The sequence below is a fragment of the Myxine glutinosa genome, chromosome 5, assembly GCF_964187855.1.
Source record: "Myxine glutinosa chromosome 5, kmMyxGlut1.1, whole genome shotgun sequence".
In the NCBI taxonomy this organism is placed as follows: Eukaryota; Metazoa; Chordata; class Myxini; order Myxiniformes; family Myxinidae; genus Myxine; species Myxine glutinosa.
The window spans coordinates 68,827,326-68,851,086 of record NC_136265.1 but is presented as its reverse complement, the minus strand read 5'-3'; the positions used below and the strand labels follow the sequence as shown (position 1 = coordinate 68,851,086).

General features: G+C 42.6%; 1 protein-coding gene across 6 annotated transcripts in view; it reads right to left on the bottom strand.

Moving 5' to 3' along the window:
- Positions 1-3,765: 3,765 nt before the first annotated feature.
- TRAPPC12 (trafficking protein particle complex subunit 12) overlaps positions 3,766-23,761 on the bottom strand; it is an 88,043-nt gene continuing 68,047 nt past the window's right edge. For all 6 annotated transcript variants that reach the window (XM_068116996.2, XM_078778151.1, XM_078778148.1 and 3 more), the window contains exons 12-14: positions 21,333-21,433; positions 12,925-13,012; positions 3,766-4,674 (exon numbers count right to left, since the gene is read on the bottom strand). In XM_068116996.2, the coding sequence (XP_067973097.2) occupies positions 4,432-4,674; positions 12,925-13,012; positions 21,333-21,433 (432 nt within the window). In that variant the 3' untranslated portion in view covers positions 3,766-4,431. The remainder of the gene's footprint in view (positions 4,675-12,924; positions 13,013-21,332; positions 21,434-23,761) is intronic.

Below are 23,761 nucleotides of genomic sequence, written 5' to 3'. Positions count from 1 at the left end.
TAACATCCATAAAACCAACAAACTTCCTCTCAATCCATAACTAACATCCATAAAACCAACAAACATCCTCTCAATCCATAACAACATCCATAAACCAGCTAACATCCACTCAATCCATAACTAACATCCATAAATCCAGCTAACATCCTCTGGATCCATAACTATCATTCATAAAACCAACAGTCATCCTCTCGATCCATAACTAACATCCTCTCGATCCATAACTAACATCCTCTTAATCCAAAACAAACATCCTCTCGATCCATAACTAACATCCTCTCAATCCATAACTAACATCCTCTCGATCCATAACTAACATCCATAAAACTAACAGTCATCCTCTCGATCCATAACTACCATCCATAAAACCAACAAACATCCTCTCAATCCATAACTACCATCCATAAAACCAACAAACATCCTCTTGATCCATAACTACCATCCATAAAACCAACAAACAACCTCTCAATCCATAACTAACATCCATAAAACCAACAAACATCCTCTCAATCCATAACTACCATCCATAAAACCAACAAACATCCTCTTGATCCATAACTAACATCCATAAAACCAACAAACATCCTCTCAATCCATAACTAACATCCATAAAACCAGCTAACATCCACTCAATCCATAACTAACATCCATAAAACCAACAAACATCCTCTCAATCCATAACTAACATCCATAAAACCAACAAACATCCTCTCAAACCATAACAACATCCATAAAACCAGCTAACATCCACTCAATCCATAACTAACATCCATAAAACCAACAAACATCCTCTCAATCCATAACTAACATCCATAAAACCAACAAACATCCTCTCAATCCATAACTAACATCCATAAAACCAACAAACATCCTCTTGATCCATAACTACCATCCATAAAACCAACAAACATCCTCTCAATCCATAACTAACATCCATAAAACCAACAAACATCCTCTCAATCCATAACTAACATCCATAAAACCAACAAACATCCTCTCAATCCATAACAACATCCATAAACCAGCTAACATCCACTCAATCCATAACTACCATCCATAAAACCAACAAACATCCTCTCAATCCATAACAACATCCATAAAACCAGCTAACATCCACTCAATCCATAACTAACATCCATAAAACCAACAAACATCCTCTCAATCCATAACGAACATCCATAAAACCAACAAACATCCTCTCAATCCATAACTAACATCCATAAAACCAACAAACATCCTCTCAATCCATAACTAACATCCATAAACCAGCTAACATCCACTCAATCCATAACTAACATCCATAAAACCAACAAACATCCTCTCGATCCATAACTAACATCCATAAAACCAACAAACATCCTCTCAATCCATAACTAACATCCATAAAACCAGCTAACATCCACTCAATCCATAACTAACATCCATAAAACCAACAAACATCCACTCAATCCATAACTAACATCCATAAAACCAACAAACATCCACTCAATCCATAACTAACATCCATAAAACCAACAAACATCCTCTCAATCCATAACTAACATCCATAAAACCAACAAACATCCACTCAATCCATAACTAACATCCATAAAACCAACAAACATCCTCTCAATCCATAACTAACATCCATAAAACCAACAAACATCCTCTCAATCCATAACTAACATCCATAAAACCAGCTAACATCCATAAAACCAACAAACATCCTCTCAATCCATAACTAACATCCATAAAACCAACAAACATCCTCTCAATCCATAACTAACATCCATAAAACCAACAAACATCCTCTCAATCCATAACTAACATCCATAAAACCAACAAACATCCTCTCAATCCATAACTAACATCCATAAAACCAACAAACATCCTCTCAATCCATAACTAACATCCATAAAACCAAAAAACATCCACTCAATCCATAACTAACATCCATAAAACCAACAAACATCCTCTCAATCCATAACTAACATCCATAAAACCAACAAACATCCTCTCAATCCATAACTAACATCCATAAAACCAACAAACATCCTCTCAATCCATAACTAACATCCATAAAACCAACAAACATCCTCTCAATCCATAACTAACATCCATAAAACCAACAAACATCCTCTCAATCCATAACTAACATCCATAAAACCAACAAACATCCACTCAATCCATAACTAACATCCATAAAACCAGCTAACATCCATAAAACCAACAAACATCCTCTCAATCCATAACTAACATCCATAAAACCAGCTAACATCCATAAAACCAACAAACATCCTCTCAATCCATAACTAACATCCATAAAACCAGCTAACATCCATAAAACCAACAAACATCCGCTCAATCCATAACTAACATCCATAAAACCAGCTAACATCCATAAAACCAACAAACATCCTCTCAATCCAGAACTAACATCCATAAAACCAGCTAACATCCATAAAACCAACAAACATCCTCTCAATCCATAACTAACATCCATAAAACCAGCTAACATCCATAAAACCAACAAACATCCTCTCAATCCATAACTAACATCCATAAAACCAGCTAACATCCACTCAATCCATAACATACATCCATAAAACCAACAAACATCCTCTCAATCCATAACTAACATCCATAAAACCAGCTAACATCCACTCAATCCATAACTAATATCAATAAAACCAGCTAACATCCACTCAATCCATAACTAACATCCATAAAACCAACAAACATCCTCTCAATCCATAACTAACATCCATAAAACCAGCTAACATCCACTCAATCCATAACTAACATCCATAAAACCAGCTAACATCCTCTCAATCCATAACTAACATCCATAAAACCAACAAACATCCTCTCAATCCATAACTAACATCCATAAAACCAGCTAACATCCACTCAATCCATAACTAACATCCATAAAACCAACAAACATCCTCTCAATCCATAACTAACATCCATAAAACCAACAAACATCCTCTCAATCCATAACTAACATCCATAAAACCAGCTAACATCCACTCAATCCATAACTAACATCCATAAAACCAACAAACATCCTCTCAATCCATAACTAACATCCATAAAACCAGCTAACATCCACTCAATCCATAACTAACATCCATAAAACCAGCTAACATCCTCTCAATCGATAACTAACATCCATAAAACCAACAAACATCCTCTCAATCCATAACTAACATCCATAAAACTAGCTAACATCCATAAAACGAACAAACATCCACTCAATCCATAACTAACATCCATAAAAGCAGCTAACATCGTCTTACAGGCCAAAATGGCTCGTAGAGTGCTGCAAAATACAATTGCGAGTGCGACAAAACCGAGTTTCGCGTTCATCCGCCTCGTTCCCCTTCGGTCGATCCATGGCGATGCCGATTCGCGGATAATCATGGATTTTGACTCGAGTTTATCAATCATTTCATTCTGCGAAGGCGACTGGTGCCGCGGATACCACGAGCTCCAGCACCCCAAGGTGCGGCCGCACTCACCGCACTACCATCCTTTTTGCGACGACACTCAATGTGAGCAAATCACCTGACACACTCACACTCCACATTTAAACCAATCATGATCAGATACCTTCGATGCAGTTTTAGCACGCGTCATCATCATCCATCTTGCCAAAGCACAAGGTGACCCCAAAGGGTGTGGAAGGTACCTCGTCCTACCTGGTGCGTTGTGTGCAGCGTTGGTTCAACATCACAAGTGACAAACTCTGCCTTCAAAACACAAAGGATTCATCAACCAATCAACCAGCAATGAACCAACGTTTTATTGGATGACAAAATGAAACCTTTGTGACAACAACTTTATCAAGGTAAGCCAAGGAAACCCATCGTGTGGATGCCAGCAACTCCAAAGGATACAAACTCTAACGATGTGAAGTTGCTGCACGGTCTCTGAACCGTTATGCACACCTGGGCGTTTAAAGTTCAACAACAAAGGTAAAAAAATATAAATCAAAATATTCCAACTGTGGGATTTCCAAATTTCCAACAAATATTCCAAATGGAAGCTGCAAATCGCAATTTCATTAGAGATAGAAGCAAAAACGAAGAGGAACTAAACAATGTAAAGAAGAAGAAGAAGACCAGTCATTTTGCATCTTCAGATGCATGGAGGTGTTGACGCAGGATACTCGAATGGCTCATTCGTCCCAGCAAGCTGGTACTCATTTTGCCCACCTGGGAAGGATGACAGGCTGAGTCTACCCACCTGGTGTTCATTCAATGGCATGACATGGGCTCAAACTCAAGACCTTAAGATTTGAAGGCAGCAACCTCAACCGTTAAACCAACACCTGGCTTCAAAAACAATGTTAAACAACGACTAAAATCACCTGGCAGGGCACCTGGCAGAGAAGGGCAGCGAAAGGTTTACACGCAACCTGGAACAATGAAAACAACTCGGCTCGAATCACTGCATCTTGAGACACTGCGCGTTGAAGTTGTCTCCTGCACGCCGACTCACGGACAACAGCAGCGCCTCTTTCTTAGCCAGACTGCGCGACGACTCCAACTCGTACATGGTGCTCAGGTTGAAGAGCACGCTCTCGTGCTGGTACATCGCTGGCTCTCGCTCAAAGAAACCCTCCAGGTGCGTCAGGGCCTCCTTCAGCTTGCCCAGGTACAGAAGGCACACGGCACAGTTGTTGCTTGCCTGGGGTGGAGGATTAAAGGAGAAAGAAGACTGATGACCTATTGGTAAACCTACAGTGGTGACCCTATTGCTAAACCTAGTGGTGACCCTATTGCTAAACCTAATGGTGACCCTTTTGCTAAACCTAGTGGTGACCCTATTGCTAAACCTAGTGGTGACCCTATTGCTAAACCTAGTGGTGACCCTATTGCCAAACCTAGTGGTGACCCTATTGGTAAACCTACAGTGGTGACCCTATTGGTAAACCTCATGGTGACCCTATTGGTAAACCTAGTGGTGACCCTATTGCTAAACCTAGTGGTGACCCTATTGCTAAACCTAGTGGTGACCCTATTGCTAAACCTAGTGGTGACCCTATTGCTAAACCTAGTGGTGACCCTATTGGTAAACCTAGTGGTGACCCTATTGCTAAACCTAGTGGTGATCCTATTGCTAAACCTAGTGGTGATCCTATTGCTAAACCTAGTGGTGACCCTATTGCTAAACCTAGTGGTGACCCTATTGCTAAACCTAGTGGTGACCCTATTGCCAACCTAGTGGTGACCCTATTGCTAAACCTAGTGGTGACCCTATTGCTAAACCTAGTGGTGACCCTATTGCCAAACCGAGTGGTGACCCTATTGCTAAACCTAGTGGTGACCCTATTGCCAAACCTAGTGGTGACCCTATTGCTAAACCTAGTGGTGACCCTATTGCTAAACCTCGTGGTGGTCCTATTGCTAAACCTAGTGGTGACCCTATTGGTAAACCTACAGTGGTGACCCTATTGCTAAACCTAGTGGTGACCCTATTGCTAAACCTAGTGGGGACCCTATTGCCAAACCTAGTGGTGACCCTATTGCCAAACCTAGTGGTGACCCTATTGCCAAACCTAGTGGTGACCCTATTGCCAACCTAGTGGTGACCCTATTGGTAAACCTAGTGGTGACCCTATTGCTAAACCTAGTGGTGACCCTATTGCCAACCTAGTGGTGACCCTATTGGTAAACCTAGTGGTGACCCTATTGGTAAACCTAGTGGTGACCCTATTGCTAAACCTAGTGGTGACCCTATTGCTAAACCTAGTGGTGACCCTATTGCCAACCTAGTGGTGACCCTATTGGTAAACCTAGTGGTGACCCTATTGCTAAACCTAGTGGTGACCCTATTGCCAACCTAGTGGTGACCCTATTGCTAAACCTAGTGGTGACCCTATTGCTAAACCTAGTGGTGACCCTATTGCTAAACCTAGTGGTGACCCTATTGCTAAACCTAGTGGTGATCCTATTGCTAAACCTAGTGGTGATCCTATTGCTAAACCTAGTGGTGACCCTATTGCTAAACCTAGTGGTGACCCTATTGCTAAACCTAGTGGTGACCCTATTGCCAACCTAGTGGTGACCCTATTGCTAAACCTAGTGGTGACCCTATTGCTAAACCTAGTGGTGACCCTATTGCCAAACCGAGTGGTGACCCTATTGCTAAACCTAGTGGTGACCCTATTGCCAAACCTAGTGGTGACCCTATTGCTAAACCTAGTGGTGACCCTATTGCTAAACCTCGTGGTGGTCCTATTGCTAAACCTAGTGGTGACCCTATTGCTAAACCTAGTGGTGACCCTATTGCCAACCTAGTGGTGACCCTATTGGTAAACCGAGTGGTGACCCTATTGCTAAACCTACAGTGGTGATCCGTGTACATAACCAACGGTAAACTTTTACCTTCCGTGTTAAACAAAACAAAAGACGTCTCAATGTGAATACCGGTACCTCGACCCAAGAGAAAAACGTGTTTCCATTTGGACATTTCTCCTCAGACAAAGAAAATAATCTACCAAGACAAAACTTTCCTGAACTCGTTTGGTACAGATTTTTCACAAAAATTCTGAAAATCACCATCAAAATGTTCTATTTGATACTGAAAGATCAAACACTTGGATAAAGCACAGGTTCGAGGGAAATTACCTCTGATTAACATCAGCGCGTCGCCGCACAGTGGGAGACAGGGCTTTGCAATCACTTTTGTGTCTGTCTGTGTATGTGTGTCTTTGTCTCTGTCTGTGTGTCTTTGTGTGTGTCTGTGTATGTGTGTCTTTGTCTCTGTCTGTGTGTCTTTGTGTGTGTCTGTGTATGTGTGTCTTTGTCTCTGTCTGTCTGTCTGTGTGTCTTTGTGTATGTCTGTGTGTGTATGTCTGTGTGTCTGTGTGTCTGTATGGCTGTGTGTCTGTGTGTGTGTCTGTCTGTCTGTGTGTATGTCTGTGCGTGTCTGTCTGTCTGTGTCTGTCTGTCTGTCTGTCTGTGTGTGTCTGTGTGTCTTTGTCTCTGTGTCTTTGGTGTGTGTGTGTGTGTGTGTGTGTGTGTGTGTGTGTGTGTGTGTGTGTGTGTGTGTGTGTGTGGGGCTGTGTGTGTGTGGGGCTGTGTGTGTGTGGGGCTGTGTGTGTGTGGGGCTGTGTGTGTGTGTGGGGCTGTGTCTGTGTGTGTGTCTGTGTGTGTGTCTGTCTGACTGTGTGTGTGTCTTTTTGTAGGTGTCTTTGTATATGTGTCTGTCTGTGTGTCGTTGTGTCTTTGTGTCAGTGTGTGTGTGTCTGTGTCTGTCTGTCTGTGTGTGTGTCTGTCTGTCTGTCTGTGTGTGTCTGTCTGTGTGTCTGTGTGTGTCTGTCTGTGTGTCTGTCTGTCTGTGTGTGTCTGTGTCGTTGTGTGTTTGTGTCAGTGTGTGTGTCTGTGTCTGTGTCTGTGTCTTTGTGTGTGTCGTTGTGTGTTTGTGTCAGTGTGTGTGTCTGTGTCTGTGTGCTTGTGTGTCTTTGTGTCTGTCTGTTTGTATGTGTGTGTGTGTGTGTGTCTTTGTGTATGTGTCTGTCTGTGTCTGTCTGTCTGTGTGCTTATGAGAATATGGAGAAGACAAATGATTAACTGCCAAAAGGTCAAAGGTCAGCGTCACATAACATCTCACATTTTCATCCGATTGAGCTGAAATTTTAATATTTTGCAAATTGCGTCACTCGATTGGTTCTCCGATCAAAATCCAGAAGCAGATTGTTTTTGAATTTTTTATATCAAAAGTTCAAAGGTCAAGGTTGCATAAAATCATCACTTTCCATGTGGTTGACTTGGAATTTGAGCAGGGGGTGTATGATGAGGAACTGAAGCCTTTTGCTTTTGAGGTCAAAAGGTCAAGGTCGCCCAAATACCTCTCAATTTATTTGTATTTTAGTTTTTTTTAGCTCTCTTTGTCCTGTTTAGCAAACGGAAAAAGAAGACGTCTGAATACAAAGCGAACGTGGATGGGCTTTGCATTTTCAGATGCTTTCCAGTTTTGTATTTGGGTTCATCTATTTATTACATATGGCTGGCAGGATACACTACAGGTATGCAAATACACCTCGAACTTGTCTATCCTGGGTTTGTATCCCGACAGGGCTATAAAACTATCATCTTGATGTGTTGTACGCAGGGTGATTCATCAGTGTGTGTCCCGTCCCCTCTACCGACGTTGGTGGACGTTAAAGATCCCACGGTGTCCTTGGCATAGAGTACGCGAGTTATCGCCGGCACCATGAACAAATTACAAATTTCTACCCTGACGCATTCCACTCGGTAAGTGTGGTGAGCATGCCACTCGGTAAGTGTGGTGAGCATGCCACTCGGTAAGTGTGGTGAGCATGCCACTCGGTAAGTGTGGTGAGCATGCCACTCGGTAAGTGTGGTGAGCATGCCACTCGGTAAGTGTGGTGAGCATGCCACTCGGTAAGTGTGGTGAGCATGCCACTCGGTAAGTGTGGTGAGTATGCCACCTGGTAAGTGTGGTGAGCATGCCACTCGGTAAGTGTGGTGAGCATGCCACTCGGTAAGTGTGGTGAGCATGCCACTCGGTAAGTGTGGTGAGCATGCCACTTGGTAAGTGCGGTGAGCATGCCACTTGGTAAGTGCGGTGAGCATGCCACTCGGTAAGTGTGGTGAGCATGCCACTCGGTAAGTGCGGTGAGCATGCCACTCAGTAAGTGTGGTGAGCATGCCACTCGGTAAGTGTGGTGAGCATGCCACTCGGTAAGTGTGGTGAGCATGCCACTCGGTAAGTGCGGTGAGTATGCCACTCGGTAAGTGTGGTGAGCATCCCACTTGGTAAGTGCGGTGAGCATGCCACTCGGTAAGTGTGGTGAGCATGCCACTCGGTAAGTGTGGTGAGCATCCCACTCGGTAAGTGTGGTGAGCATGCCACTCGGTAAGTGCGGTGAGCATGCCACTTGGTAAGTGCGGTGAGCATGCCACTCGGTAAGTGTGGTGAGCATGCCACTTGGTAAGTGCGGTGAGTATGCCACTCGGTAAGTGCGGTGAGTATGCCACTCGGTAAGTGTGGTGAGCATGCCACTCGGTAAGTGTGGTGAGCATGCCACTCGGTAAGTGTGGTGAGCATGCCACTCGGTAAGTGCGGTGAGCACGCCACTCGGTAAGTGTAGTGAGCATGCCACTCGGTAAGTGTGGTGAGCATGCCACTTGGTAAGTGCGGTGAGCATGCCAACACCCCAAATGCAACTTGACAGAGACATTGGACCTTCTAATGGAAAACAGATGATGATTTATCCCGGATGAAAATGGGGAAAGTGGTGAATATGCTCCAAATGCCCTCACATCCCGTTCCCTTCATGAACCAAACTCCTTCCTTTTCTTTCTGCACTCATACATCCCTCAATCCAACTCTTTCCATCGTCGTCCTTCCTTTACAATTTGAATGCAATATCGTAACTCAGTGCGTAAGTATCAATAAGTGGATCCTTTGATCAATTCACAGTGAACTAATTGAAAATAACAGAAAATAAACAAAGAGGTGAACTTTGTAAATAATCATATAAAATGCATTCATTCTTTTCCTAACATCCTGAAAATTTCACGGTCATGGACTTGGCCACCAGAGACGAAACAACGAGTGGAGGTCGGGTTAACCTCACTCACATCCTTCACAATGGGCAATGATGGTACCTTGAATCACCATGGAAACGACATTTGAAGCTCTCAATTATTGTTTGTTGTTTTCCATTTCCTCCGTGAGGGCTGAACAGAACAACCAAACTATTATTACATTGTACAATGCCCACACTATTATTATAGGGTACAATACCCACACTATTATTATAGGGTACATTACCCACACTATTATTATAGGGTACAATACCCACATTATTATTATAGGGTACAATACCCACACTATTATTATAGGGTACAATACCCACACTATTATTATAGGGTACAATACCCACACTATTATTATAGGGTACAATACCCACACTATTATTATAGGGTACATTACCCACACTATTATTATAGGGTACATTACCCACACTATTATTATAGGGTACAATACCCACATTATTATTATAGGGTACAATACCCACATTATTATTATAGGGTACAATACCCACACTATTATTATAGGGTACAATACCCACACTATTATTATAGGGTACATTACCCACACTATTATTATAGGGTACAATACCCACATTATTATTATACAGTACAATACCCACACTATTATTATAGGGTACAATACCCACACTATTATTATAGGGTACAATACCCACACTATTATTATTGGGTACAATACCCACACTATTATTATAGGGTACAATACCCACACTATTATTATTGGGTACAATACCCACACTATTATTATAGGGTACAATACCCACACTATTATTATAGGGTACAATACCCACACTATTATTATAGGGTACAATACCCACACTATTATTATAGGGTACAATACCCACACTATTATTATAGGGTACAATACCCACACTATTATTATAGGGTACAATACCCACACTATTATTATAGGGTACAATACCCACACTATTATTATAGGGTACAATACCCACACTATTATTATAGGGTACAATACCCACACTATTATTATATAGTACAATACCCACACTATTATTATATAGTACAATACCCACACTATTATTATAGAGTACAATACCCACACTATTATTATAGGGTACAATACCTACACTATTATTATAGAGTACAATACCCACATTATTATTATACAGTACAATACCCACACTATTAGTATAGGGTACAATACCCATACTTTTATTATAGGGTAGAATACCCACACTATTAGTATAGGGTACAATACCCACATTATTATTATACAGTACAATACCCACACTATTAGTATAGGGTACAATACCCACATTATTATTATACAGTACAATACCTACACTATTATTATAGGGTACAATACCTACACTATTATTATAGAGTACAATACCCACATTATTATTATACAGTACAATACCCACACTATTAGTATAGGGTACAATACCCATACTTTTATTATAGGGTACAATACCCACACTATTAGTATAGGGTACAATACCCACACTATTATTATACAGTACAATACCCACACTATTAGTATAGGGTACAATACCCACATTATTATTATACAGTACAATACCCACACTATTATTATAGGGTACAATACCCACACTATTAGTATAGGGTACAATACCCACACTATTATTATAGGGTACAATACCTACACTATTATTATAGAGTACAATACCCACATTATTATTATACAGTACAATACCCACACTATTAGTATAGGGTACAATACCCATACTTTTATTATAGGGTACAATACCCACACTATTAGTATAGGGTACAATACCCACATTATTATTATACAGTACAATACCCACACTATTAGTATAGGGTACAATACCCACATTATTATTATACAGTACAATACCCACACTATTAGTATAGGGTACAATACCCATACTTTTATTATAGGGTACAATACCTACACTATTATTATAGAGTACAATACCCACATTATTATTATACAGTACAATACCCACACTATTAGTATAGGGTACAATACCCACACTATTAGTATAGGGTACAATACCCACACTATTATTATAGGGTACAATACCCACACTATTATTATGTAGTACAATACCCACACTATTATTATAGGGTACAATACCCACACTATTATTATAGAGTACAAGACCCACACTATTATTATAGGGTACAATACCCCACACTATTATTATAGGGTACAATACTCACACTATTATTATAGAGTTCAATACCCACACTATTATTATAGGGTACAATACCCACACTATTATTATAGGGTACAATACTCACACTATTATTATAGAGTTGAATACCCACACTATTATTGTGGGGTACAATACTCACACTATTATTATAGAGTTGAATACCCACACTATTATTATAGGGTACAATACCCACACTATTATAATAGGGTTTAATACCCACACTATTATTATATGGTACAATACCCACACTATTATTATAGGGTACAATACCCACACTATTATAATAGGGTTTAATACCCACACTATTATTTTTGGTACAATACCAAACACTATTATTATAGGGTACAATACCTGCACTATTATTATAGGGTACAATACCCACACTATTATTATAGGGTACAATACCCACACTATTATTATATAGTACAATACCCACACTATTATTATATAGTACAATACCCACACTATTATTATAGGGAACAATACCCACACTATTATTATACAGTACAATACCCACACTATTATTATAGAGTACAATACCCACACTATTATTATAGAGTACAATACCCACACTATTATTATCGGGTAAAATACCCACACTATTATTATAGAGTACAATCCGCACACTATTATTATAGGGTACAATACCCACACTATTATTATAGAGTACAATACCCACACTATTATTATATAGTACAATACCCACACTATTATTATGGAGTACAATATGCACACTATTATTATATAGTACAATACCACACTATTATTATAGGGCACAATACCCACACTATTATTATATAGTAAGTACAATACCCACACTATTATTATATAGTACAATACCCAAACTATTATTGTAATATGCAAATTAGCTTCCCAGAGTCTTGCTCTTTCCTGCAATCCTTGAAGAGGGCTGTCCTTGTGCTTTATCCCATTATCCAGCCCTGCTCTCTTCCACTCCTGGTGACCTCCTCACCCCTTCCTGTCTCCCAGTTCGTCTTTTATTTTCCATTCACATTTCTGTCTTTCAGATAAATAAATAATATGTGGACACTTCTGAACAAGTGATTTCTAAAAGAAGTGATTCTGATGAAATATTCCAGTTGAAGAAAGGATAAACTTGACATGATGCAATGTCATTAAACCCCAAAGGATTATAAAATTGACATGAAACATTGCAAAAGACGTACCACAGCATTGGACGGATCACGCTTCAGCACTTCCATGAACCAGTTGTATGCTTCCAGGAAGTTATTCTTAGCCAAGTGCAAGAAGGCCCTAGAAAACAAGAACATAACTTGCACAAGTCCGTAAGGTTGTAATTTGTTGAAAAATTTCTAAAACAAGAACAAAGCATATTGAAAGCTAACACTTGGCAAGATCGTCAAAAGAGCAGAAGCAAAAATGTATCACTTCAAGGGTGCATTCACATGGTAAAGAACAGGGGGACCACAGGCCGCACAAAAAGCGGTGTGCACAGGCCGCACAAAAAAGCGGTGTGCACAGGCCACGCAAAAAAGCTGGGCTCACAGACCACGCAAAAAAGCTGGGCTCACAGACCATGCAAAAAAGCTGGGCTCACAGACCCCGTGAAAAACCTGGGCGCACAGAGCATGTAAAAAAACACGGGGCACACAGAATATGCGGAAAATCTGGGTGCATAGAATGCATGAAAATCCTGGTGCACATTCTGCACGATAAAGCTGAGCGCACAGGCTGGACGAAAAAGCTGAGCACACCCACATTATTATTATAATGGAATATACTTTCGGAGAAAAAGCTGAGCACACAGGCTGCACGAAAAAGCTGAGCGCACAGGCCGCACAAAAAATCTGGGCGCACAGGCTGCGCAACAAAGCTGGGCGAAAAGGCTGCGCTAAAAATCTGGCCTCACAGGCTGCGCAATAATGCTGAGCGCACAGGCTGCAGGAAAAAGCTGAGCGCACAGGCCACACAAAAAATCTGGGCGCACAGGCTGCATGAAAAATCTGGGCGCACAGGCTGCGCAATAATGCTGAGCACACAGGCTGCACGAAAAATCTGGGCGCACAGACAGTGTAAAAAAATATGACAGCCCCATCCCCTCTATCTCTATCACTCTCCTGCTCCTGCACCATTATCTGCCTCACACATCCTACCCACACCCTTCTCTCTTGCTCTCTCTCTCTCACCCCACACCCTCCTCTTCTCTCTCAATCCTCCCACCCACACCCTTATCCCTTCCTCTCATCCCACCCTCTCTCTTCCTCTCCGACTCTCCTGCCCCCATCCTCCTCTTTCTCTTCCTCTCTGTCACCCCTTCTCTCACTTCCCCACCACCTCATTTCCTCCTCTCTACATCCACCTCTTTCTCTCTCCTCTGGTGTATCCCCCCCCCCCCCCCCTCTCCATCCACTCAATCATCTCAAATGGTTGAGACTCTGCTCCAGACAAGGCATTATGTCTCTCACTGTATTTGCTTCCAAATATTGTGTATGCCCAAACGATCCCACAATCGCCACCTTCTGCCCTCGTACCTGCTGTCTAGTAGACACAGTCTATACAGCCTTTGTAGGTAGCTCAATGGAGTACTGTTCCACGGTATGGGCTGGCACTTCGGATTCTGTGGTATCTCAAGCTCTCAGTTTTATTTGCGTCTTCCGTAATGAAACCAAAATCGCAAGGGCCAGTTGCTCTCACATTGTATGCAGGTTTGCAGATCTCTCAGATTTTATTTTGTATCGCCTCTCCTCTGGTCTAGCTACTTCTGTCTCCTCAGCTCTCCGACACACCGTCCCTATTCCAGGATGCAAATGTTCTTCTAGCAACACCCTCCTGGTTAAACTCCCAAAACCCAGGCTTGTCACACATCTCAACGGTTTTGTTTCTCTTCTCTTCTGTTTCTGCAACTGCCTCCCAGTGGCGATTCAATCGCAATCTTCACGCCAGGGATTCAAACTCCTAACCAGACCTAACCAAATCCACTTTCCTTACAGATTACCGTTTCCGCTCATATTTTCCTGTTCATTCAATTCCCTTAATTGTTGCATCCACCTACCACCACACTGTCGGTGTAATGCCTTCCTTTCCTCTGTCACCAATCTCTTCTTCAAACTGAGATTGTGTATCTCAAAAATAAATACCACATGGCAGCACTTTTTATTCTCAGGTCCTGGGCTCTAGGCGCATGGAGGAGCCAAACCACAAAAGGCAGCAGGTTTACAAACTATCAAAGGGTATGGGGGAGCGGCTTGACAGCTTGATTGCCAATCCTTGTCACTCGCTGGCATTGAACGTCATGTTCTGAGCAGCATGTATGACGAAAGAGATTCAGCGGTGGGCGGGCATTCACGAGGATTTATCATTCAACACAGGGTGGGATCATCGACAAAAGGATGGAGTTGCTTGTCAAGAGATCAAGAATAATTTAGGTCTTAAAATGCTTCCTCATCTCCCCTCCCCCACATCCCCAACCCAACCTGAATGGAAAGATCATAGGAAAGGACAGGATCACATTCCACACACAGTTTCCATCTTGGAGGAAGTCGAGTAACCACATGAGCAGGGGGATCTTGAATACCAAAAATTGATCTTAGAAAGCAAGGCTGGATGCCAGACAGTGTCAAAGGCCTGAGGCATCCAGGGAAATGGCTCTAACCTCTTGCTTCGATACAAGAAATCCATCCACTGCTGTGGCACAAGTGCAGAGTAGCCACAAAATCAATATGCATAATAGTGTGTCTTTTGTTACTTATTACCCTGTGCTCGAGAAGCGAAATGCGGGGTTAAGCAATCGGTTGCGTACGTGTGCCGTATGTCTGCCGTACGTATGCCGTGTCTGCATTTTAAAAATTCATTTTCTTGGCAACCGTTAGTCCGTTTGACATGAAATTTTACCATAGGAGCGCCTCTGCCTGTAGATTTTTTTGCTGATAATTATGACATCTTGGTCACGTGGTATGGACGCCATCTTGGAAAAACGTTATACCTCTATATTTCCCAAACCACTTAATGGAAAAAATTGAAACATGGCTCATTGTCAAGTACATCCCACGGGGAATAAAATATGTTAATGATGATGGCATAGGTGCCTCCATTATGACGTCATAATTAGACAACTGCAACGCTTGATCTGATCAGTATGAAAAAAAACATTTCCTCTGCAACTGTTAGTCCGATGAACACTAAATTTTCAGAATATGAGCGGCTCCTCCTGTAGAATTGTTCTAATGATAATTATGACCATTGGTCACGTGGTACAGGTGCCATCTTGGAAAAATTGAAAATGGCTCAATGTCAAGCACTCCCCTTGAGGAATAAGATATGTTAATGATGATGTCATCAGTACCGTAATAACGACGTCATAATTCGGTAAGTACAATGCTTGATTCGATCGGTATACTTTTTTTTTTCTCTCTGCAATTCTACCCTTAAAACTTAAATTTCTGCAACTCTGCCCAATCTCTACAACTCTTAAAAAACAGAAGAGTTGGCTTGCACCAAGTCCTTCTCAAGACTGCGCAGGGTAAGTATTCTATGAATACCATCTAGTTTGTTTTATTTGTTTTCCGGATATGGCATCAGCATGACGGACACCAGTGAGTACATGATATAAGAGAGACTGATTACTTGTGTTTGGGTTCACGACCGTGCGTGAGAAGGAGCAAGTTTTTAAGACATAAGGACAAGATTTTCGCAGAGGTTCGATAAGCCAGATTTGACTTGATTTAGAGAAAGGCTCTTCTGTAGAGATTTCCCACCATGAAATCAAGACGAAACGTATTTTTTTCAGATGAGTGTGCTATTTACATCAGCAATCGAGCCAGGAATGTATATTTTTGGTGCAAAGAAAATCCTAATTTTTATGAGGAAATTGAACAGCATCCTCCTCATGTCATGATGTGGGCAGCAATTTCAGGAGATCACTTGATAGAGCCATATTTTTTTTCGATACAAGTGTCAATCACACTGCTTATTTGAACATGCTTCAGACGTGCTTTGTTCCACAACTGCGTGAGAGAGGTCACAAGGCAACAGCTATCCTGCAACAAGATGGTGCACCAGTACTACGCTCTCGCAGTTAGAGAATATCTCGATGATAAATTCAGCGGACGATGGATTGGACGTGGATCTGAGATAGTGTGGCCTCCTCGAAGTCCAGACTTAACAACATGTGACAACTCGCTTTGGGGCATTGAGAACTGGGAAATTTCTCATCTCCGCCGTTGAAGTTGAAGACCTCAAAGTTGAAGACCTCAAAGCAGATGTCAGGGGCTGCTTTTATGACATCCAACCCTAAACATGGAAGAAGATGTCCAGAAGAACATGGAGAAAAATTCAAATTTGTGTGGAGAATGGAGGGGAGCATACAGATAAATTCTAACCAAATTCTAACTGCATGCATTGGAACTTTGTGGCCACTCTGTAGTAGAAGTTCCAAAGTGGAATGGACAGGTCAGAGGCCAAACTGCTGGTTGTGAGAGAAGAGACAGCGCCTGCAATCGACTGCAACGATGGACTCCATTACTTTGCTTGTAATGGAAAAAGCAGACTCGGTGGCATAATTGTTAAAGCGCCCGTGAAGAGTTTGGGAAGTTGGTGGTTTGAACGCCGACTGAATCATACCAAAGATTAAACAAAATCAAATATGCTGCTTTTTTCTTGACATTCAGCATTTAGAAAGGATAGAGCAAGGAAAAACCCCGAGGTTGGCATCTGGGGAGGAAGAAATTCCGAGTTAATTGCAAGCCAGCTTACATGACAGCAATTAAAGTCTCCCTAGGTTACGACCAGGGATGGATTTAGGGGAGGACCAACCAATTTGTCCAGGATCCAAACTCCAGGGGGCCCACAAAAAACACACGATACATTTATTTATTTATTAAGCTAGTATTATTAATATGTCCTTGTTGTCTCAAGCTCAGCAAAGCCAGGGAGGTGGTGTACAGGGGTCACAATTTGACTTTTCTCATGCAGTTTGTGGTATATTTGTGGAACTGTGCTGTCAAAATCACTTTATCAATTCGATATCACTTTATTAAGCTCTAACTGAGGATTTTAAATCCCTTTATAAACCGAATAAGAAAGAGCAATCTTGCAGACCATCGCCAGGACATGTTTTTAGTGGTTTTAAAGGCTTTTGCGTTAAAACAAATACGGCGGCTGAACCACATGACCGATGACGTCATCATTCTGATTTTTTCTCCACCAATTTATCCCTAGATGATGCTCAAGAAATTTCATCTTGATCGGATGAAGTTTTGTACTTGTCGAATTATGACGTCATAATGGAGGCACCTATGACATCATCATTAACACATGTTATTCCCTGTGGGGAGTTCTTTACAATGAGCCATGTCTCAATGTTTTCTATGCAGGGCTTTCAGAGATATAGAGGTGCAATCTTTTTCGGCTTTCCCAAGATGGCGCCCATACCACGTGACCTATGACGTCATAATTATCTTCTTTTTTTATTATACAGGTGGAGTTGCACCTATGATGAAAATTTCCTGTCAATCAGACCAATGGTTGCAAAGAAAATCATATTTATTCTGTGCGGACAAGCAGACAGACAGACAAACAAACAGACAAACAAACAAACGAAAACTCGGTCAGAGACCGAGTACTTTTTTTTTTAAATCGGCCATTTTGGATCAAAATAATAATACATAAGGACATGGGTTGAATCCCTGCTTGAGAGAATGCCAACCCACTCCCCGCCCCACACACTATCCAACCCACGGTCGTCTCTCCAACTCACAATCCCACAAGATATGCGGAAAGGACGACCCAAAACCAATTATCTTCTTTTTGATTCGTATATAAACATCATTAAAAGTAAATAATGACCTCTGCCAAAGTTCAAACGACGTGGGTTTAATCTCTACATGAGAGAATTCCACAAAGCTATTTGGGCAGTGTATAAGCTAACAGATCGCTGTCTCCATCGATCTTGCCAAGGCCATAACACCTATCGGCTCAAAATCCTTTTAACTGTTGACTTGGTAGTTTTTACAATGAAGGAAACACGTATCGGGAGTACATACGACATAGCGATTGTGAATGTGACAGCTCTGAGGCGTCTTTCGCTTCGCATCGCAGTGACGGCGAGCACCAACATGGCGGCTGTAAGATTACAATCTGGCTTCAAGCCCCATCACCACCCAAAATCTATTCCAGCGAATCTATTCCGGCAAATAACAAACCAACCAACCAACACACTTGCCGGAATCTATTCCGGCAATTAACCAACCAACCAACATACTTGCCGGAATCTATTCCGGCAAGTAACAAACGGATAAACAGACAGGGGTGAAAACATAACCTCCATCCACCTTTGGTGGCGGAGGTAACAAAATCAGGATGAAGGTCCCAATGAAAATGCACCTCATCGCGGCTTCATTTAAACTGTTGAATCCTTCCGCTGTATCACACCACCTCGCCCCAGCTTTACGCTGCGGTCACGATTTTCACGTTTTGGGTGACCTTGAGCTTGACCTTGGGCCTAGAGAGTTAAAAATTGGGCACAGTCTATTTCAGGGCAAGGCAAATATGTGTGTAAAGTATGGCGATGCTATGTGCAACGATGTAGACGTAGTACTGCGCACAAACAGACAGACAGACAGACAAACAGACAGACAGACAGACAAACCAACCAACCAACCAACATACTTGCCGGAATGTATTCCGGCAAGTAACAAACGGACTCAAATCCAAAATACCCTCTCCTCTAGCGACCGTAATCAGTGTCGAGTTCCTTATTATGTATGCATTAAAAAAAATTGATTCCCCACTTGCTCCCGGAAAAATCGGGCATCTCTCTCTGTGGCAATCTTAAAATCCCTCTTTCGTTCCAGAAGCTGCTGCCCTCATGCCCACTTATTCTTCTGATTTGGATGGATCTTTCCCAGCAGAAATGCATCACTTTGCTGAATTTGTTTCATTGTTTGCAAAGAGGCTCGTAGAGGGAGGATCGTAGAGGGAGGTTCATAGAGGGAGGATCATAGAGGGAGGCTTGTAGAGGGAGGATCGTAGAGAGAGGATCGTAGAGAGAGGATCGTAGAGGGAGGCTTGTAGAGGGAGGATCGTAGAGAGAGGATCGTAGAGAGAGGATCGTAGAGGGAGGCATGTAGAGGGAGGATCGTAGAGGGAGGATCGTACAGGGAGGCTCGTAGAGGGAGGCTCATAGAGGGAGTTGGGGGGACAGTAGACCACACACAGAAATAACATGTGGTGGAGAAGTACACAAAGCCAAATATGCTCCATCGGGTTGGGGGCAACCAATAAGGGGCACGGATTGTGGAGATAGGAGAAACGAACATTCACAGCGAAAGGGCTGCCGGAGTGAAGAAGACAATAATCAGGGAATCAGAAGAGAGAACAGCCTTGGACATCATGTGAAACTATTTCCGTGATACATGTGATATCTAATCTGCATGGGTTAGCTGCAATAGCCGGCATGGACAGATCCGGGAAGTTGGAGCGCAGACCTCTGGTATTAGGGTATCAGAGGGTTTCAGATGGGGGAAGAACACACAGGAGACCATTGGTGGAGGGCAGCAGGTACCAGGTGAGCAGGGACAAAGTACTTTTTGGATGTGAGCTGGGCCCCAAATTTCTGTCGACGCAGTTCAGCAATGTGGGGTCGGAAGTCGAGAGTGTGGAGTTGGTGATGACAGTGTGTTCGGAGATGCGACGTGGCTCCGCAATACGAGCCGGGCGCAGCGAGTGTACAATAACGGTTGGAGCAGGTGATTGGAATGGATACCACAAGGAATTGTGACAGAAGATAGGAAAGAGGTTTGCAATTTGGAGAGCTGTTATGGAATGGAGGGATAAAAGGAAGAGGATGCCTTTCCCCCTGACTGGTTGAAGAGATATGTGTGGAGCGAGGAGCTGTGGGGTGTTAGTAAGGCGTTAGGATAGACGAGTGATAGGAAGTCAAACAAAGTAAGAATAGAACGGAATAAGGAAGGAGTAAGGTAAAAGAAGAGTGTTACAGAAGAGAATTTGGCAGAACATGGTTTAGACAGACCAGAACGAAGAGGTATACGCATGTGAATGTTGACACAACACCAACAATAACTTCCGACAAGTACAAACAACAACAAAACAAAAAGATAAGACAATTCTGAACGGTATCTTTATCTTTTTTTATGTAGATCGCTTGGAATAAAGAATCATGAGTCATTCAACTAGGAACCGGAAGCTGCTTCTCCAGAAATTTGAGTTAGGGTTCCATTATTGTACAACTTCCTTTTGACCTCTGAGCACACCAAGAAAAGGAGTTCTGAAGCAAAGGTTCAGAGGTAGGCCCAAGATTTCACAAGCAACAAATTCCTAATTCAGCATTTGCCCATTTTAACATTTCCAAAACAAGCTATTCCAATGCGAATCAATTAGAGTACACAAAACAAGGTAAAACAACACAAGTCCAGTACAAATTGACAAATCGAATCAAGCTTGCTTTATCAGAGGCCCAGCAATTCAATAGCGCTCAATCAATGCAGCACTGCAGGTCGTTATAGATTGCCTCACCTGCTCACAAGCACAGTGGTGTTTGTCTTACATTGCCTCACCTGTTCAAAAGCACGGTGGTTTTCGTCTTACATTGTCTCACCTGTTCACAAGCACAGTGATTTTGTACTCCAGTCCATCTTCATCCTGGCTCACTCGTTCTACTCTTGCAAAATATTCCTCCGCTGCGGAAATGTCTCCCACCTACAAGGAGAGATGAAGCACGGGCTGCTGTGTTTATTATCGCGAAGGCAAAAAATAAAAACCCAATCATGGAATCAAAACGAAATGTCCACATAAAAACATCTCCTTAATTCCAGAGTTTATGGATGACAAAGTACATTAACATTTTCTCTCACGCTCAACCCGCTCTCTAATTTACTGAAGCTCGAGAAATGAAGCATTATTTATTTGTCCCTCGTTGCTATTCCAACTTTTTGCAGTTCTACTACATAGAACACCTTACCCTGCACAGTGTTCAGGTATATAATTCAAATGAAATATAATTCGAAATATATAATATAAATATCATATATAATTCTCGAACAATCTTCTCCAAGAAGTTCTGTCACTCAAGCTTTTGGGTCTCACTATCAGCCATGATCTTTCCTGGGAAAACCACATTTCCAAGCTGGCCTCCAAAGCCAGTCACTGTCTGGGCATCCTCCGTCATGCGAAGTCCTTCCTTGGCACACCTGAGCTCCTCACCACATACAAGGCTTTCATCCGCAGCTCAATGGAATACTGCTCTCCCCTCTGGGCCGGTGCTCCTGCCTCACACCTAGCTCGGCTTCAAGCTGTTGAAACCAAAGCTTTCAGAATCATTGGAATCTACCACGATAAAGCTGATTGTGAGGGCCTTTCTCTCTCTCACCTCAGGCAGGTTGGTGGTGTTTCTGTCTTCTACTGACTCCTCTCCAGCCTGGCTTTCCCTGCTCTATCTGTGCTCTGTCTCCCAAATATTCCTACAGGTCACACAAGATCTGCCTGCAACCCTCTTATAGTTAAACTGCCAAAATCAAGACTCTCTGCTCACCTTCACTCTTTCATTCCCCTTTTCTCCCGCCTCTGGAACAAACTCCCTGACTCTCTTCAATCCCACTCATCCCTCCAGGTCTTTAAAACAGCTGTTCACCACCATCTCTTATTTTCCCGCATCCTCTAAATCTTGCCTCTAAATCTTGTGTCCCAAACCCATCCCTCTCTGTACCCACCATGCCCAGTCGTACCCTGCTGCTCCTGGACTCTGTGTCCTTTCCTCCTGACAAGGTGGAAAAGTTTCTGTCAACCCTCGACTCTGATTCTGCAACTGGACCCGACGGCATCAGCCCACGGGTCCTAAAATCCTGCTCTGCCGCTCTATCTCACCCTCTCTCTGTTCTCTTCACCCTCTCTTTTGCTCAAGGTCAACTGCCATCTGCTTGGAAATCAGCCAACATCACCGCTTTGCACAAAAAAGGTGCAAAAACAGATCCTAGCAACTACAGACCAATCAGCCTTCTCCCAATTATCAGCAAAGTCATGGAATCCATCATTGCTTCGGATATGAAATCTTTCCTCTTCTCCAATGGCTTGATCTCTGATCATCAATTTGGTTTCAGACCAGGTCACTCTACTCTGGACATGCTGCTTCTGCTGTCTCAACAATGGATGGAGGTCCTCAATGCCAAACAGGAAATTAGAGCTGTCTCCCTCGACATATCACGTGCCTTCGACACGGTCTGGCACCCCGCTCTGCTCACCAAACTCTCCTCCTTTGGTATCCATGGAAATCTCCATGCATGGCTGGCGGACTTCCTTTCTAGTCGTCGTCAACGTGTGGCCCTGAATGGGTTTCTCTCATCTCCTCTTCCTGTTCAGGCTGGAGTTCCCCAAGGCAGTGTTCTGGGCCTCGTGCTTTTTCTGGTCTTCATCAATGATCTCTCTGACTCTCTTGAAAATCCTCTCTATCTCTTTGCTGATGACTCCACTCTCTGCCGCTCCATTCCTCTTCCCTCAGATCGGCAGTCTGCAGCCTCCTCACTCTCTGAAGACTTGGACAAAATCACAGACTGGTCAAACAAGTGGAACATGTCTTTCAACCTGACAAATCTCACACTCTTACTATGTCTCTCCGAAATGATCGACTGGACAACCCTCCCATCTACTTTCTCAACAATCCTCTCCAAGAAGTTCTGTCGCTCAAGCTTTTCGGTCTCACTATCTGCCATGATCTTTCTTGGGAAAACCACATTTCCAAGCTGGCCTCCAAAGCCAGTCGCCGACTGGGCATCCTCCGTCGTGCGAAGTCCTTCCTCGGCACACCTGAGCTCCTCACCACATACATGGCTTTCATCCGCAGCTCAATGGAATACTGTTCTCCCCTATGGGCTGGTGCTCCTGCCTCACACCTAGCTCGGCTTCACGCTGTTGAAACCAAAGCTTTCAGAATTATTGGAATCTCCCGCGATGAAGCTATCTCCGAGGGCCTTTCACTCACTCACTCACCGCAGGCAGGTAGGTGGTCTTTCTGTCTTCTACCGACTCCTCTCC